The sequence below is a fragment of the Oenanthe melanoleuca genome, chromosome 15 (genome assembly GCF_029582105.1).
Source record: "Oenanthe melanoleuca isolate GR-GAL-2019-014 chromosome 15, OMel1.0, whole genome shotgun sequence".
Lineage (NCBI taxonomy): Eukaryota > Metazoa > Chordata > Aves > Passeriformes > Muscicapidae > Oenanthe > Oenanthe melanoleuca.
Genome location: NC_079349.1, coordinates 11,492,757 through 11,512,226, shown reverse-complemented (window position 1 = coordinate 11,512,226; position 19,470 = coordinate 11,492,757). Strand labels below are relative to the sequence as shown.

At 41.8% G+C, this 19,470-nt stretch overlaps 1 protein-coding gene across 3 annotated transcripts in view; it reads left to right on the top strand.

Annotated features, from left to right (window-relative positions):
- The window catches only part of CABIN1 (calcineurin binding protein 1), a 107,166-nt gene extending 92,722 nt beyond the window's left edge, over positions 1–14,444 (top strand). For 2 of the 3 annotated variants that reach the window (XM_056504113.1, XM_056504112.1), the window contains exons 36-38: positions 10,534–10,686; positions 12,331–12,557; positions 13,054–14,444. In XM_056504113.1, coding sequence (XP_056360088.1) covers positions 10,534–10,686; positions 12,331–12,557; positions 13,054–13,197 — 524 coding nt within the window. In that variant the 3' untranslated portion in view covers positions 13,198–14,444. The remainder of the gene's footprint in view (positions 1–10,533; positions 10,687–12,330; positions 12,558–13,053) is intronic. The other variant, XM_056504114.1, reaches the window with a different exon arrangement.
- The last annotated feature ends 5,026 nt before the right edge of the window (positions 14,445–19,470 follow it).

Here is a 19,470-nt window from a genome sequence, read left to right as displayed (position 1 = left end):
CCTGTACAGTCTTCTAGATGAGGAAAGAATAAATGAGAACACTGTCACTTGTTTTACTGCTGTCATGGCAGGCTGACTCTTTAGCAGCTGAGAAATCTCTGTGCTGGGTGATACTGATCCACCTTGGGCAATGAAGTAAGATTAGACCCAATTTCAGACTTGCCTTGGGTGCCCAGAGAGGTGGTTGGGAATATTTGTGGGACACTGTGCATGATAAGGTGGCAGAGCACGTGCCATAGCCTGTACTTTCCTGCAACTTTAGCAGAAACATTGTCTGAAAAAGCATCTGCTGCTGCCTGGGCTCACTCCATCTGTTCACAAGCCTGGCCCAGCACTACTCACCAAATGCCTTAGACAAGTCATGGGAGCCCAGATAAGTTATGAATGAACCACATACAGAACAGGTATTGTGGAAAATGATGCAGGAAGATACATGGAAATAGTGTCCAGATTTGTGAGACAGGATGCTTTCTTAGTCTGGAATTGGGACTTTGTAAAGTTTTTGTCTTTATACTTCTGGTATGTCATTTCTTCCCTTATGTAATCAGCCTTGGTATTTGAGTGCTCATACTCTTAATTCATCAGCAGTGAAGAGCAAGTTAGGGAGAAATAGGTTTTCCCAATTTGCTAATCTCTGAGTACAGAACAAAATTGAAAATTAACATCTAGTATCAGCAGTTGTATTATAGTTGTCTAATTTTCCTTTCTCACAGTTGCAGGGAGAGTTTGTCTTAGGAAGGGAAAAGAGAAAAGGGGAGTGATGAGGATGGAATGGCTTAACAAATTACATTTGTTACTGTCCTTGGGAAGCAAAAGAATGGAGTTGCCTGGTGTCATAAGATGTCTTGTCTGGCTTGTGCAGCAGGGAGCAATTTGGGTTTGTGCCTAGACAACAGGGGAGGAAAAAATGAATCCTGTGTGAAGCTGTTATGTACTTACTAAGGAGATTGGTGTAGGAATGACAATGCTGATAAGAACTCACCTATTCTGGTTTTCAAACAGAACTCAGGAGCATTTCTGATGTGCTTTCCTCCCTGCAATTCCCCAGGCCATGTCGTTGGAACATTTATTTTAATCTTTTGACTTTCTGGGCTTTGTTAAGGTTGTAGAGTTAGATATTGTTCATTCTTCTTTGATGTTTTCTGTGCATCATCTGGTTTGAGGGAGATGGAAGGGTTAGCTGCCAGAATTGCACTCCTGAAACTGAAGATCAAGAGGCTCTCTCCAGAGCTCAGTGCTGAATGCATGTGTTGTATCTGGCTCTCAGCCCTCCCTGACAGGTCATTTCTCTAGCAGAGAGAGACACCAATTACTGCTGTGTCCCTTCTTCTTCTTTTCTTTTTAATTCTCCTTCCTTTGCATCCACCTCCTCTACAAAGAATTATAAATAATTCTGTTACAACTCTTTGTCATCTCCCTTCCATTAGTTCTGTTTGTGTAAAAACTCCTCCCATTTCTAGAGTAAACTGTTTTCAACTTTTTTCTTTCATCACCTCTACCTGTACCTACTTATTCATGTGAAAGTATTACACATCAGAGAGTATTAGCTCTCATTTTCTCTGATTTCACCCAGGAAAAGAATTTGTTTTTCCAAGCATTGTTGATGCTATGCCACTCATTTCTGTTATAAATATTTTCCTGAGATTTTGTCTGGTGTATGACTGGTACAGAGTAGAGGGTGATGGAGTCCAGCAGCAGAGGGATGGTGGTGGCAGGTGCAGCAAGACACCTTCCTACATTTGGGCATAAATGTACTTGGGCCTCTCAGCCTTCCCAGCTCAGCCTAACATTTCTCTGGGGAAGCTAAAATAGGACAATTAAGGTAAAGTCCCTCCAGCCTGTCACACTGTTCCAGTATTACATGATTCTAAATTGCTGGAAAATCTTGACATTTTCTTCTTCACTGTCCTTATTGCAATAATGATTTTTATGAGGAATGAACTGGAAAACATTCACATTTGAGTTCTGATACCAGTAGAAGGTTTTTATACCTGGAATTATTTAAACTTCTGTGTTTTGCTGAAAGCCAGCTGTTTACCAAGTTGGAATATAAAATCGAAGTAGAAGACTCCCCACTGTTAATTTTTGTCCATTTAAGGCCTGAGCAGTTCAATATGAAATCAAGGTCATGATAAAGCTGTCCAAACCTAGAAATTCAAAGCTAGGGAAGAGAGTTCTTGTGTTGTGCAGGGAAATGGCACTCCATAAGCCATGGGAATATCCAGTAATTTCAGATGGTTGTGAAAGGGCCACAACAGGGGAAGTAGAGGTGTAAATATGGTTCAACCTGTAGAACTCTGAGAGTTTCAGAAGCACAAGAAATAAATACAAGTGAGGATATTTGCATGGAAGGATGAGCAGACTATTACACAGAGAGCAGTGAAGTGAAATTGTTTAGGTGTGTGCAGGCAGGTGCAGAATCTTTGAAAGGAAAATGTTACAGTTAAAGGGGGTTTAATGTGGGAAGTCCAAAGAATTCAGCAACATTCAGTAGTTGGGATGTGACACTTCACCCTGTAGGATAACTGGGTGCTGGGGTCATGGGAGAACTTTTGGATGTAAGGAGCATCTTTATCCAGAAGTCTGCAACTTAGTTTATTTTAGCAATATCCATGACTTTAGGTTAATAGTGAGCTCTCAGAAGGCTGAGGAGACTGAATGTTTTCCTGAGGCATCACTAGAGAGAGTGTAAACCTTCATTTTGCATTGCCAGCATCTCTTTGTATTAAAACAGTGCATGGCACAAGGGCCCACCTTGATTCCTTGCAGTTTCTAAATACCAGACATCAGTGGGCATCCTGTTTCTGAGGGAAATAATGGAGATTGTTCTTTGCCATCATAAGTTAAGTTTAACTTCATACTGATCTCATTGGCTCCTGAGTTTGCTTGTTGTGAATTTCCAAAGACAAACACAGATTTTATGAGTCTGTAGTTCAGTGTTTTGACAACTTTCTTCTTGCACAAATATATTTAGCCCTGTTGGCCATGCCTTACTCTAACTATGCATTTCAATTCAAATTTTCAGGTACATTTGAAATGACTGTAAGTAGTAACATTCAACCTTCTTAATTGCAGTCAGTGTCTTACCTTGTTTTTTCTGTTGAATTCAAAATTGTGCTGTAGAGCAGAGTTGTTCTCAACAGATGACTCAAAAAAAGATGAAAAAGAGGAATGCCAAGGACCTGTGGCCTCATGTGAGCTGCCTTCATATTGCAGTTACCTGGCATGAAGCTTCTCTCTTAAATGCACCTTTTCTTCTACTCTGTTTTCTTGTGACATTTGTGTGCATCTTACTTTCACTACTTTCTCCTCAGTTTCCAGTGTTGACTTGTTCTGGTTTTTGACAGCTCAGTTCCCAAGGCTGGATTTCTTTAGGCTTTAAAACCTCTTCTTTAAATGCTTTAAATGTTTTAAATTCCCATTGGTGCTGTCCTGGGGTAGAAGCTCCTGCCCACCTGTTAGAGGCTGATGAACCATCAATGGGAATCAGCCAGGCTTCCTCCAGAGAGCTCTGCATGGGCTCTCTCTGATCTCTGGCTGCTTCAGCCTCCCTGGCACTGGAATTCTCACTTCCCCTTGTCTGATCCATGCTTTTTGTGAAGCTCTTTATTTTTCACAATGGGTGCACTCTGAAAACAACTTGACTGCTGAATGTCAGCAGGGGTTTCCTGTTTGTGAATGACTTCTTAATTCCTTTTTGCAGTGCTCAGACAGTACCAGTCAGTCATGGCTCTTCCCTTTGTAAAGGATGCTGATTTGCCTCCTGTCGAAACAAACTCATTCCAGGAGAATTTTTCAGTGCACTTAATGTCTATTTCTGATACCTACACTTCAGATTCCTTAAGTTTTATTTACTCAATCCAGTGTAGTGCAGAAAATCCTTTGACATTAAAGCTATCATAAATGCTATGTACCTGTGTTGGATCAGTAAGAACAAATCAGGCAGGGGCAGCAGCTGCCCACAGAGGCAGATGAGGTCATGCTTTGGAGCCAGGGTTTGGTGCACTCAGGGCAGGTCTGTGCTCCAGGAGGCTCTCTAGCCCTGTGCACTCATAGATCTCCCTGAAAATCCTGGAGAGTCCTTGCCCTATGGATGTCTTGCCCTACTGAAACACATATTTTGGAGGTTTTTGTAAAGGAGCATGGTAGCAATGCTGTATGGTTACAATATGGTTCAGTTTCACTAGTTTTAAATTGCTGTCAGCAACATAACATTTACATATATTCCTGCACAAAGGCAGACTGAAGAGAGATGTAGTTATAAGCCCTCTGCACAGGCACTGTGTTGCTTATAAAGTACTTAGGAAATTGTGGGGTGTCATTACATTCACTTAAGAGATTTTTCTGCCAGCTGCTCTTGCTAATTTCCTTGTGCTTAGCTGGCTGTCAGGGCAAAGGAGGGTGAAATATTGATGGCAAAGGAAAGGTCTTAGAGCTTTTGTTGGGTAACTCATAGAGAAATTTCAGAAGCAGGAGACTGCAAATGACTGTTCCTGTCCACAGGTGCTGCTGTGTTGCTCTCCAGATGTGTCCTTGCTGAGTCAGCTATTAAACAAATATCAATTAGCTGTGTTTTGGTAATGCCATTTGAAAGTTCATGTAATTGAATATCAAACTGTTGTCTTTTAGATCTAGGCCTATTGTTTGCTCTTTTAAATTGAAGTTTTGTTTTTAAATAAAGTAGAAAGTTAGGACTGAACTCATGGTTTTTCTTTAGCTGCATGCATTCCAGGTTTCTGCACCTGTAGGACAGCTGGTGATGGCAGAAATGTTTTTGGCCACAGGAGTTCCACTGTGTCTGCTGTTAGACTGGCCCCAGCATGGCTGTTAGAGGGACCTGGGAGTTAGTAGGGGCCAGGGACTATTTTCAGGAAGTTCTTTCAAAGCAGCCACCCATTTTAAGTTTCAGTCTCGTTAGTGTTCTGACAGCTGACCTCAGCATTAGGGAGAGTTTTGGAGTATGTCTCATTTGATTGTACAGAACACTCTCCCTGCTCAGGACCTAGTGATAAATATAGCACTGTGCTGTGCTATTGCACTGCAAACTTCTGTTCAGCAGGCTGCTTGAATTTCTTTTATTTCAGGGGGCAATGGAACTTGTGTTGTGCAGCTTTTCACCTCCAAAATTACTCTGATGCTGAATTTTGTACATATGACTTTGTATGTCAGCTTTGAATGTAATTTCCTACATTTGGCATTTCAAGTCAAATACTTCTTTTTGCAGCTATATGCACTAAAAGCACTTGGCAGTGCTTTTTTAGCAATAAATTTCATGGCAGGATATTTGGAATGAGTTTAGAGAAAGCAAGGCTACTGAGTGTACCTGCCTCATGCTGTGATGAGCTAGGTAGCCTCAGTGTCTGCTGTGCTGTGGTACCTCATGGCTAAAGGCTCTGTTGTTTCTGTGTTTCTGCATCCTTAACTCTGTCCAGCTGAGCCAACCTGTGTTCCAGTGCAGTCTTTCTGACTTAGCAGCACAGCTCATAAGGAAACTCTGAGCTCCTTCAAATTCAGGCTTTCCATGGCCTTTGCAGCTGCTGTGTGGGGAAAAAAGCTGTATTAATTCCCAGCACACTGGAGAGCAAGGCAGATGGAATAGAGAAAATGAATTGTTTTCACATTAGTATTATTCCCTGGAAATGTGGTAAGATACTTCCTCCACTATGTCAGGGAGCAAAGGATCAGACCCGTTTCCATCGGGTGGAAAAAAGATATTCTCTGCCTTGTACAGTGAATGAGCTGTGTGAGCAATTGTGAGTGCTGTGGTGCAGAGTAAACCAGTTGTTACTGGGACCAGGAACATAAGTGGAGTCTGGAGTCACAGAGAATTCAATCCTTACTCTTTGGAAGTGGTTGGAAGGCAAGGTAGCACAAATCAGCTAAATCTACTGCTGTATTCTCAGGATTTTTGTCTTGGCACAGGAACTGCTGGGGAAGGTATTTTGCAGAGGGATGGAGGCAAGTGGTGCAAGTGCTAGTTATTTAAGCACTTGAGATTGTTGTCTGTTCACTTATCCTTGTATTTTCTTTTGAAGTGATATTAATATTTTGTCCTGGAGTTCAAAGCTCAGCTCCTTCTTCTTTGCTATAATCAAATGATGCTTTGTGCTTGCACTCCATGTTGCCTATATTCTTTAACATATCTCTGCTGTAATACTCAAACTGCTTCTGTTAGAAACTGGAAAAGGTTTTTTTCCAGGTGCTAGTCACATTTTCTGGGCTTGTCTTTCAGTTGTAATGTAAGAGGTTTAGTGCATGACTAAAGAATTTTTTGAAACTTCATACAAAATGTTTTGTAACACCAATGCTAATGCCTCCTACCTGACAGCGTGATGAAATGAAATTATTAAGTGTTGAGTGCAAAGGGACCAGAGCAGCTCATTGCTGGTTACAGTAGTACTGCTGTTAAACTTTCTCCACATCTTCAAATTGCCAAGTGATTATTTTTGCCGGCGTTATTTTGGATTTTTCTGTGCATCAGCACAGCAAGGAGAGCAGTGCCAGTGTGAGAAGGGCTGCAGGGTTGTGTAATCTGTGTGTTTGTCATGTGTGGATAAATGTATGGAGTGCATGCTGTGTGTGAGAGCTGGGAGAGGATATTAACTGGGATGAAGTCATGAACCCAGGCGCCCGCTATAGGCATCTGCAAACACTGGTTACCCTGGCAACAAGTGGGAAGAGGTTGGAGAGGAAAGCTGGAGTAGGTTGTTGCATTGAATTGTTGTCAGCTTGTTTCTTCCTCACTAAAGCAGGGAGATGTTGAAAGGTATGATGTCCCTCTTTCTATGTCGTGTACTATTTTATGTGTGTTTAGGCAGCTGTTGGGAAAGGGAAGGCTGAAAAAAAATCCTTGTAATTCAGCTGGATTGGAGGGAACTTTTCATATCAATAGTGACGTGCATTGCGAATCTGTGCTTTTCTCTGTGCCTGATTTCTGTGTGTTGTGCTGTGAGAGTGCTAAATGGGTCTCCAGAGTACAGTACCTGCCCCATCCTCTGCCTGGGGACAAGTGTCTCTTGCATATTGTATCTTCAGGAACTGGTTTTATTTTAAACTGGGTTTGTAGAGCTAATGTTTGAAAACCTGCCAAGACAGTACAAGTACTGGCTAATACCAAAAGATTTATTAACTGATATTAAATCTGAGCTTCTGAACACCTTCAGAATGTGCTGCACTTACATTCTGGTGTTCTCCCACTTGTGCAGAATATTGTGGCTCACGAGTTAGTGGAGTCTTTACCTCCCTGGGGAAAGTTTTTATTAGGAGAACTAGGACATTATGTTCAGGGCTTTAACAGCATCTTCCTCAAAACAAATATTGAAATATTCTCTTCAGAAGTCTGTTTTAGACAAATAATGAGGAGATCCAACTGTATATTTCTTCTTGATTGTTCTTCCTTGTTTTGACATTTTTGTCTGTAATGAAAAAAGAACAAATATCCGTGCAATATATTAAAGTATAAATTATGATATGTACACTTAACCAATTCTTGTTATTTTCAAGAAGTCTAAAAATATTTTCTTTATTAACTTTATTTTTAGCTTGGTCACTTTAGTGACATTGTTTCTATTTAAATTTTAAAAAATTAAAATTGCACAGTCCTGAAAGAATAAAGTGTATGACCCAGTCAGGGAATAGAATTCTGTGACTCTATTGAATATCTCTGACAGCAAGGATTGATTAACAGAACAGTGGTTCTTGATTTCTATTGTACTGAAAGGCACATTCTAATAGAATATTAACAAATATTGTTTCCAGAAGTGCAGTAATAGAAATATACAGTGTGCCAGGCTCCTGCCCTTTCATTTCCATTCACTTCTACATTAAAAATTGCTGTCATATATTTTATTCAAATTTAAATCTAATTTTACTGCACTATAAAACTGCATCTTCAAAACTTGAAAAAAATATATTCTGGAAGATGGAGATGTATATGAGGATGCTGGTTGCTCTTGAGAGAACATAGACTGATACCAGTCTTGTAGCCTCTTCCTAGAATTAGGCTGCTCAAAAAAGCTTTTGTCAGTGGGCCATAATTTAGTTAAAATAAAGTATAGCAAATCAGTTTAAGCAATGATATATCTTATAATTAAGCAAATACTGTAATCAGCATAAGAAGTAGAGTTTTGTCATTAAATAATAATGCAAATCAGAGCTCTTATTCTGTATTGTGAACTAATAAGTCCCTAATGTAGTTAAGTAGTAGAGTAGATACAGAAGTGCTCTCAGTTAGCAGTTGAGGCTGTAGCATTTGCAGTTTATTTGTATATAGTTTTGTACCTGCTAAGTTAATTACTGGTTTGTATTCTGGGTTAATAAGTGGATAAGAAAGATTCTGTTAGTACTTACCCTGGCTACTTAAGATGGTGATTCTGGAGTGCTGGAGTAGGTTAGGAATGAGTTGGCTTCTCCTCTGTCTTACAGAGTAATGTGAAATCATCATTGTTTTCATCTTGCTTTTCTTGAGATGTTGCAGTGTTTGCTCCTGTCTTTGATGGAGTGTCTTGTAGCCATTTCAGTGTGGGAGTGCTCTGGGCTCAGCCTGCAGCCTGCCAGCACTGGGATGGGATGGGATGGGATGGGATGGGATGGGATGGGATGGGATGGGATGGGATGGGATGGGATGGGATGGGATGGGATGGGATGGGATGGGATGGGATGGGATGGGATGGGATGGGATGGGATGGGATGGGATGGGTGAGTGCTGGCCTGGGGCTGCTCCTGCTGCCCATGGCTCTGCTCCTTCCCAGCCTGGCCTTCAGTCCCTGAGTGCAGCTGGAAAGGGCAGGCAAGACCAGGGATCCTGCAGCTCTCCTCTGCTGCTTCAGAAGGGAAAGAATGCTTTGGGATTTTCCTGCTCAAATTCCAAAGTTCAGCACTTCCTTCTGCGTCGTTTCTCAGCTGATTTGCTCTATTAATACATGTACAGATGCAAGATTATCTTCCTACTTCCAGTGCTGTGTTTGGAAGTATCCAGAGAGAAATGTGCAGGAGAGTGCTGAGAATGAGAACCACACTGATGTGCATTAGGCTGTTCCATTTTGTGCTTGATAGTGAGTGGCACATCTCAGAACAGGGCTGTCTGTGAGCTGTGCTGTCGTGGGTGACCTTTCCTTTTTGGGAGCTGTTGGACATTGCTCCAAGCAATCTCATTTATCCTGAGGCTTATATGAGCTTTCAGGTACAAGTCTAGGTGATGGGGTTTTTCTTTACCTGTGAAAATTAGTGGATGAAAGAACAGCCTGCTTTCCTCCTGAGCTTTTTGTCATCCAAGTTATTCAAGAACCATAGAAATAATAACTGTAAAAAAAGTTGCATCTTTCAAACTGCATAGATCAGACTGTTAAGCTGTGATGTTTTCTGAAGCAGTTTCTGCAAGGGGAACTCTTGTACAGGAGAATATTACCATGGTAAATTCCAAGATCTTCTCTATATTGGTGGAGATGGAGAAGTGTTTTCAACACTTGAGGGGGTGGGAGCAGTTTTCCAATGAGGAAAAGTTAAAATATGTATTCCTTTTTAAGACGTTGCATGGTCAAATCCCAAATTAATTTAGAGCATTGCCATACAAAGAATTTTAGAGCAAGTGAGACTGTGAATATCCAGTGCATGTGCTGGTCCATGATAGCTGCAGTGCACACCTTAGCCTGTGGAAGCATGAGGTGATTCAAATTAGACTAGGCAGCCCTTTTTTAAAGAATATCTTCATTTTTAAGAGAGAATTAGAGCTTGTTTGTGTCCATAGCCTTGAAGGGGTTTCTGCCCTGCCCCAGAAGGGCACTGGCAGCTCTCAGTAGTTCAGTGGAAATGACTCCTGTTGTGTACAGCATTGCAGCTCAGTGTGGATCAAAGCTGTTTAACACTGCATTAATTGAAAGCAGGTACAGCTGGTATGTAATAACAAGACTGTACACACACATGGACTCTGAGTTATGAACATCCCAGCTTCTAGAATAGCAGAAGGTGGGAATTTTAGGCTAATGTATTTATAGAGGTACAGTGAAGGGTGGGCAATATCACTTGATGTTGGTTTCACCAAAGGTGGGTTTGGCCCTGTTACTCGAGGCTCACAGTGATGAGTCTCCTTGCAGTGGGCTGTGCTCAGTGTAGCAGGTGCCTGTGGCTGGAGATCAGAGAGGGACCCATTGCTGGTCCTTCATTAAGGGTGGTGGATTTTGCTCTGCACGTGGCAGCTCTTCCTTCCAGCCCTCACAGCTCCAAAGGAAATGCTCAGCTCTGGTTTTTTGCAGATGTGCAGAGATGACAAAAGTCCGACTCAACATTTTTTTCCTTCTTTTTTTAAGTTACATATACCTGTTTTTAGGAGTTTGAATTGATGGCATTAAGTGTGAAAAAGTTGCTTTTGCCATCTTAACTTGCCAATATTTAATTTCACTCAGTCACATTATGGTTTAGAAATAGAGCAAGAGTTAAAAGGATTTTTCTGCCTGTTGGTTAGACAGCAAAAGGATTGAGACTGAGGAGAGAGCTCAGGATGTCTCTTAATCTGTGAATTATATTTCATTACCAAAGAGGAAGAAGAGCTTGAAGTGCCTTTGGAGGGGCTTGGATTTCAGCAGCAGGAGCTGTGTCAGCAGATGAAAATGGCCACAGTCGCACCAGCCCCAGAGCCTGGCTGCTGGCAGCTGGAGCCCAGCACAAATTCAGCACATGGCTGTGCCCCAGGTAGGAGCTTCCTGTGCTTCAGAGGATTCTGCCATGGGGTGGTGAGCTGTGCAGCAGGCTGTAGGCACTGGTTGATCAGACAGCTGCCTCAGGTTCTCTGCCTGCCTTCCAGTCAAGTATTGCAGAGTTTGGATGCATTCCTGGCAATGCCTGAGCTTCCTGGGCATCCCTTAGTGCTGATTGTGTTTGGTGCATGTCTGGCATGCTAAGTACCATGGTAGTAAAGGCAAATAAAAAACCTCCAGTAGCAGCTTTCATGCAATAGAGTTCGTGCAACCTTTAAAGCAGAATTTTTATTTTAATTGAAGTCTTATGTGGGGCAGTATGATAACACTTTGGATTACACTACTGGGATATTTAGCAGAAGGAAATGGTTTTTCACAAAACTGACTCAGTCTCAGTAAACATAAAAAGCAGCATTACAGCAGTTAATGTGTTCTATCCCTCCTCTGCCCTCTTCCCAAGAGAAGAGGTTGGTGTTTTAATTGAAAAAAATGTAAAACCTGGTATTTCAGGCAAGCATAATCTAGATATTCATGTTTGGGCTATCTTGTTTTTCCTTATTTGTGAGAAGCAGATTATCCTGTCTGATTACTGTCTGGAAGAATTGGCTGCCCATGGAGATGGGTCACTGGCCTTGATGGAAAGCCATGCCTCATCTGTTGTGGCAGCTCTTACATTCCTGTGTGCTGTTGAGAACATGCATTTCAATTTTACATCCCTTAGTAGCTTGCTGTACTGCTGCCGTTTCTCAGGATAGCATTAGGAAACTGGCATTTTATTTTGCTGTGTGTAAGTGGCCATGTCAGTTCCCAGTATCTGCCAGAGATGGATTTGACAATACTGAATCTGAGAAAATGTATATGGACACCTGTCATTATTACCAGACTGAGAAGGGCTCTGGTGTTTCCATTTATACAGTCTAAAAAATAATTTTGACTCCAGTAAGAAATCTCTTTTAACAAGTATTCAGTTTTTCACATCAGAGCATTGTCATCTACTGGTTGTTGTTGTGTATACATAATTTTGTGATGTGATAATGCCTAGGGAAAGGCTGGATCCTTCTTATGAGATGTACTCAATACACTCTGAGAAAGTTTGCACTGTAGAGAGCCCAAGCTGAGACACTTGGGGAGGATGTGGAAATGATGCTGACCAGTGTGGGAGCCAGAGCACAGCAAGGAGGCAGGAGCTGAACAGAGTAATGGGGAGATTTTGACTCTCTCAGTAATTAAAGAGACAGTGCTGTGGTGGAGGAAATGAAGACTCCTGAGTAAAGCTGGAGAGCTTTTTTTGTTTGTATTACAGAATGGAGGGACAGAGAATGCAAAGGTGAGATGAATGCATCTGACACAAGTGGGAGATGCTGTTTGTAGCAGATGTAGATGGCCAGTGCTACACTGCCACTTGTTGTGCCTGGTCAGGTTGAGTTCTGCCATCCAATAAGATATATTGTACTTACTGCTAGTTTCCAGTTGTCATTACACAATCTTTTTTCTGGTTCTAAGCTTTGGTTAGTGTAAGGCTTGCAGAGAGGCCTTTTGAGCCAGGCTTACATTGAACAATGAACTCTTCCCTCTTCCTTGACATCTGAAATCCTAGATAACTTCCTAACATGTTTTTTCCTTGCTGTTTTCTGTTTAGCCTCCAGTTCCAAGCCTGAACTCAGCTCCAGTTCACAGACTTTGGGAAGTCAGCAGAACAAGACAGATGGCACCCGAGTAAAAACTCGCATTCTGCCCAACATGCCAAAGCTTTTCATACCTTCATCTGTCACCAAATTTCCACCTGAGATCACTGTCACTCCACCCACTCCCACCCTCCTTTCTCCAAAGGGCAGCATTTCAGAAGAGACCAAGCAAAAATTAAAGGTAATCAAAGGGAAACAGTAATTTTTTAGATTCTTGTTTTTATCTTAATCCTCCCCTCAATAAAATACTTGTATGAAAGAAGCAACAGTTCAGGTCCCCAGTTCATAACCAGAGGTAGATCAGTAGTGGAAGGAGATGCTAGGTGTTACCAGCAGGAGCCAGTTCTTTAAGGACTGGTGAAATACTGGCTGTGGGTGAAATGAGAGCTATTCTAGTCCTTATCCCTTTTCTGAGGGATTTGGAAAAAATGACAAAAATGGCTGAGTGACCTCTTGGAGCCATTGCAGTTCTTAGATCAGTGGAAGCTACCAGAACATTAACTGTGGGGAAGCCTACTGGTAATGTTGTGTTGTTTTACATTAGGATGACATCTTTTATCAACACAAGACAGTTATTGAATGTGAAGGAATAGCAATCAGTGGGCTTTTGTCCCTGTGATCATGGGTTTATCCTGACTATTTAGCAATATATTCTCTCTCTCTCTTTTTGGGATCAGTCTGCTATTTTGTCTGCTCAGTCTGCAGCGAATGTAAAGAAGGAGAGCCTTTGTCAGCCAGCTTTGGAAATCTTAGAGACCTCAAGCCAGGAGTCCTCACTGGAAAGTGATACTGATGAAGATGATGACTACATGGACATATGAATGAATTCTGGCCATCATCAACACCAACCACATAACCATTCTTCTTGTTGCCAGCATCTCTGGAAGTTGAAACATCTTCATTGGCATTACTCTCCATTTAATTGGCATCATTGTGTTCTTCACTTTCATTACCTTTGTTATCACCACAACCACTTGTATTGCCTTCAGACTCTTCACCATTCTGCCCATCATGGTGCTTGACAGAAAGAATGATTGATTGTTTACCAGGCAGTTGGTTAATCTGGATCACACTGTCACCAGGAACTCCAGCAAACACAAGGATGTTCTGAGCTGCAGTTCAGATCTCTCTGCTGTTCCAGTTCTCCAAGCCACAGCCCTGCCAGTTGCTCCAGCAGCTCTTCTCTGTAGTGTTCTCTTCCTTTTAGTTGTCTTGTATCTTCCCCCTCTAGCTAAGTTTTTCTCCCAGTAATTCAGCAACCTGATGTCTGTCTAACCATGCCATGATTAATCCAACAGCTCCTTTTAAGGTGAATGGAGTAGGAAAAATGTGCTGAGCTGGTAGAGATTTTAATTGCATCTGTGGCAAGGAGGGTGAGCTGAGAGCCTGGCAGCTCCTTCACACTGCTGGGTGCTTTGTTGGAATTTGACTTTTTCAAACAAGACAAAAGAACCAGCTTTTCCAGGCAGACAGAGAGGGTGGTCTCCTGTTTGTGCTCATTTCACACCAATGTATGAGGTCCAGCAAAATTATCTACCTGAATGTTGGCTTAAAGAACTGATCTTTCCAGAATTGTCTTACAGTCCTTTCTCTTCTAATGCCTTGGACAAGCATTTTGAATTGGGGGCTAGATGATATTTTTATGGTGGTATTGAAAACAAAAACTTGAAAGATTTCAGTACCATTTCAGTAATGTCTGTTTTTTACAGAATGACACGAAAAGGTGTTTTTTATCTATCTGCAGAAGGACTGCTCACAGTTATTTATATGAGAAAATAATGGTAACAAAAATCCTTTTTTTTTTTTTTTTTCTACTGAATGTTAACTTTGTAAAATAATGAATGCAAACCATGCAAAAAAAAAAAGAAGTCACACACTATATATACACCCACGTGCACCCACACACATATATATATGTGTATGTACATATATATATGTCTGTATAGGAAAACAGAAATGCATACAGCTTGCAATGTTGGATTTCTTTGTGTTTGGGGGGGTGGTTTTCTGTAAAATGCAGAGCTTTGTATAAACTTTTGGGTTTCTTTTCTAATAAAGTTGAAATGCACTGTTGTCTCTGTTTGTTTGGGAGGGCACAAGGTGCTGTGGTTCTAGAAAAAGCACTGCTCCTCTTTCCTTTTATTTTTTGGGTAACAAAAAAGGGGTTTGGGGGGACTGGATGGGAGCTCCTTTATTTTCTGAGCATTGCCAGAGCTCTTGGGGTGGTTTTGGTGTGTGAGAGCCAGAACCCAGTGCTCCCAGGGTTGCCTGCAGCAGTTTCCATTTCCCACTGAGACATGAATTCTTTTTCACCCATCTTGGTGTTTTTGAAAGCTGCTGAGCAACATAAAGGGGAACAGGATCACACAGAATATTTGGCTGTACAAATTTGCACTTGATCCATTATTACAGTGATTTATCTCATTGATAAGAATGATAAATGAATTGTGGATAAGAAGCAGCTGTGGCAAACTTTGTATTGCAAGGTTGTTCTCAGATTCTGGGGGCTTTTGTTTTGAGGAAAATGTGGTTTACAAGGATCCATTTTGGATGTGTTAGCAGCTGTTTGTGTAATTTGTTCACTTGCTACAAGTGATAGGTGGGGTGAGTGTATTTGATACAGAAAAGATGAGGCAGCTGATGGTAAAAACAAACATGTTTTCAGTAGTAAAATGTTTTCAGTGTTTACTCTGATTTGCTGTATGTTGTTATAAATGCAGTGTATAGAGTACTGTGTAGTCACTGACAGGGAAAAGGCTGAGGAAGTTTCAGATAAGCAGGATGTTTAGGTGTTTTAGAAGAAAGCACAGAATGAAATAAATCAACTTATGAGAAATTGAAAGGGGAGGGTGTAGTTCTGAATGGGACTTTTCCACCCAAATGGAATAGACTACACAGACCAATGTGTGTTCTTAAATGTATTGATACTTAAAGATCACATTTAAATGTTTAGCTTGGGTTTGATGTATAAAGTATTTGATTTTCTGATGGAATGTGGCCACTGATAATTGTTGGTTTTCCTTTATTATTCTTAAGAATTCCTTGGTATTAGGCTTTCTGTTTTTTTTTCTCCAGATTTCCTATAATGCTGGTCTTGAGCTTTCTTTTGTTTCTAGTCCTGCTTTCTGAGAAGGATTTAAAATTTTGCTGGTTTAGGAAAGCTAGGACAGTAAGTGTAACTGGTCCTGCCAGCAACAAGAGCTGCATTTGCTGATCTGCTCTAAACTCACTTTCACCTTCAGACTACTCAACTGTGCAACTTGTGCTGTACTGAATTCTCTTACCTGCTTTTCTTTTTTTTTTTTTTTTTAAATCTATGGTTTTGTTTTTTTTATTCCCATTGTGCTCTTGAGTAGCTCAAGGACTTTTTCTCAAGCTCAAGAAATTACTGAGACTGAACTAAACAGGCCAGCTCCCTGCAATGCTGCCCTTCTGCTGCTGACTAAATGCCATGTTTCTCAGCTCTGCTTCCACAAGGGTGTTGCTGCTGCACTGAAGGAACCTTTCTTCTTCTGCATGTGGGAAATCTCTCTGTAAGTACAGCTGGTGCAGTTCTTCAGTCCAAGGAGCCACATTCTGCAGTGGAGGTCCCTGGGTGCTCTCAGGTAATGATGTTGGTGTGAAGAACCATCCCTAAAGGTACTTGGAGCAACAACTTCAATCCTTCTAAGCAGCTGTTCCTTGGGAATGACCTGGTGAAGCTTGGTGGAATTCTCAAGGAAAGGTATTGCAGTGAAACTGCAGTTAGCAATGACTTGAAGTAGATTCTTTTCTTTTGGTCTAATCCTGTGGTAAGAGCTTGAAATTCAAGCCCAGGCAAGATCCAGTTTCCCAAGTTGCAGATGAAATGTAAACACCACATCTGCCTTCTGGATTTACCATGGATTAACCATTGCTTCTGAATTCTGTTCCCAGGGGTCTTTCTGATGTGCCAGACACATAAATGGCACCTACTGAAATATGTATGGTTTTGGTTTTCCCTGTGCAGCCATAGGGACAGGAATGTCTGATGCCTAAAGCAAACTTAAAGGTGAGGTCTCTGACCAAGTGGGGTGAGGCTTTCTCTCTCTTTATTTTTCATTTTCTTGACAGTAATTTATTAAAAACCAAATCCTCTTTGGCTACTGAAAAGCCAGGCTCTTAAGACTTTCAGGCAAATAGCAAAACCGTTTTTGTTCCAAAGGATATAGAAAGTGGAATTCTTTGGAATTGGCTGTGGAGAGTTGATATCCTTTCTGTGCTGTTACTGTGCACTGTCTTTGCACACAGGTGTCTTTCCCTTTTAAGATGAAAGAATTGTTAAGATACATAGTACTGGGGTTTGGCTGTTTGCAGTTTCATTTCCTGGCACAGGGATTAGATAATCCATGTGTAGTTAAGACCATTGAGAATTTCAGGCAAGAACCAGTGTTTTACTAAGAATTAATTTTGTTGAGCACAGCTGTCATTAGTGGCTTCTGCCCACTGTCTGACAAATGCTGTAGCATTTTCTTCAAAAGCTAATTGTGTTTCCTTCCACAACCAAAATAGCAAACCAAGCAAGATACCAAGTACCTCCTTAGTTTTATTATGTGCTAGGGTTTGTCAGTTGTTGTCTCTTGGTTGTTTTTTTTTTTTCTTAATTGGAGTGAGATTTCTCATGAATAATGAAATTAATGTCTTTTACAGCCAAAATAAACACCATATGGTCAGGGAGAAAGGGACCAGGAAAAGATGAGGAAGGCACAGCAGCAGCTGAAGCTGATAGGAGACAAAATGGACTGAAGGAAACAGAGAGGGGCCAGGTGAGACCAGACAGAGTTTTACCATTGAGGGTGAGATCCCAGCACTGCAAAAACACAATATTGAACTGGAGATTCCAGGGAGGGTGAAGCATCTGTGGTGTAGCCTGTGTGCACAGTTACACACTGAGCACAGCCCTTTGCTGCTCCTGCAGGTGCTTTCATACTTCAGGGACTGGGTGAGAAGATGAGTTGAGATCCACATTAAAAAAATAAAAAAAAAAGCACAGCAGACATAGATTTTGTGGCCTCTTAGTCATGGAAAGCTGGGATGAAGAGGCTTTGCTGTTGGATGTGAAGATGATGGTAAGAGGTTCACTGTAGGCTGAGTGCTAATTGCCATCTTTCCCTTCCAGTTAATTACTAGGGGTCCACCAATACTGGTTTGTGATGTAATTTCTGGTTTTTGCAGTAACCTCAGGGTGCTGTGCCACAGGCTGTACTGGCCCAGTGATGCTCTGTGGGACTCTCAGCTGTCCCTGCAGGGCTTGGTGGAGCAGGTGGGATTGCAGAGGGCATCAGAGCAGCTGCTGGAGGATGAGTTACCTTCACCCAAATGCCTCTTTCACACCTGCAGAATCCCAGGAAAGCTCAGCAGAGATGACAAGGTGTGTGTCCCTGGACAGAGGTTTGTGTTCCTGCTGCTGTTTGTTTAATGCAGCTGTGACTGTGGCCATGGCACCATCACCAAGTGCTGGTTTCCCCTGGCCTGAGCAGCAGCTTTGTGCAGGTGTGTGCTGGCTGGGGGTGCATCTCCAGCCCAGGAGCTCAGTGCCTGCTCCCAGAGCACTAGAGGGGGCCCTAGGACAGGAGAGAAGGGAGGGGGATCAACCCCACCCCAAATGGATGTCCAAAATCTATCTTGGAACTACTGGGACTACAGTGCATTGCTGGTTTTGACCCCATTGAGTTCTGAGGCTTTCTGCTACTGTACCATATGTGCTTTGCATAATGTATGGTCTGACTGAAGGCAGAGGGAGTGAGAATCCTCTCAGGCTGGGTGCAGGATTGTGTCCCTGGCCATGGCAACCAAAACAAGAGCTGGCTTTGTCACCATTAATATTGACACTTGGCAGGAAAACAGATCCACTGCATACTTGCTTTTCACACAAAACCTGTTTGCCCCATGAATATTTTTCCCTTTTTTCCCTGTTAATTCCCCCATAAGAAGCCCCCTGGGTGTGTCCATTTCCAGAATGTCACCCTGGGGTGTGATGGGCATCTCCTGGCAGTCAGTCTTGGGTAAAGGACTCAAATAATGTGTTGAGCTTTGTCAATGTGAATCCTGATTAATTCAGCCCTGGATCATGGCAGTGGTGTTGGGTTTGTGCTGGCCCATAACTGAGCCCAGGAGTCAGTGACAAACATGCACCATGTGCATCTGTGAGGTGCTTTGAGGTAGTTTTGTTCAAGTCACATTTTAGTCAGGGATGAAAATGTGTTTGGTGGAAGAAGGACGTAGAGTTTGAGCTTGGATAGGATCTTGTGAGCCAGTCTCTGTTCTGTGGAGCACCTGAGGTGAGATCAGGTCCTGCTGCCATCTGGAGCAGGGATGTGGAGCTCTGACTGCAGAATCAGAAAAACCAAATCCCTCCTACCAAGGGGAGAAGCAAAATCACACTTCTGCCTGCATGTAAGATTTATCTGCACAATTAAATGGTTGTGTCTGTAGCTGGTAGAAAAACATTCCATTATATAACCCCAGTGGGAGGAACACTCTGCAATCTCTCTAAGTGCATTGTCTTACTGAAGGAAACTGCCTAGCTAAGGCCAAGTCAACATATATGGTAAAAAGTAGATTTTGCTCTCAGATTAGACATAGATATCCCCCTCTCAAGTTTTATTTCTCAGCCTATTTTTTTCTCTTCCATCTCTTCTGGAGACCTTGCAAACAACAGTGAATTCCAGTATAAATGGAATATAAACAAAGTTCATATATGGTACAAGCATATGAGAACCACATTGGAATGGTATTCATTTCATTTTAGTTGAGTGATATAATAGCCCCAAGTGAAAGGCCATGTAACAGGGCAAAGGTATTTTAGAAATTGCTTCCTGAGAGAATACTGAATTATTACATATATCCTCACTTAGCCTAAGAACCTGCCTCTACATTCACATTCCTTTCATTTTGCTTCTCTGAGGTGTCTGACAGATACAGAGGGCTGTTCACAAGGAATAATATGCAACTGAGTTTTATTTCCAATATGCATTGCATGAACTATGATCTAATATAGCACTGAACACATACTGTTCAGTAATAATTAGTAAAGGATGTTGTATGAGCAGAAAAGCTTCATACTCAGAAGTGTT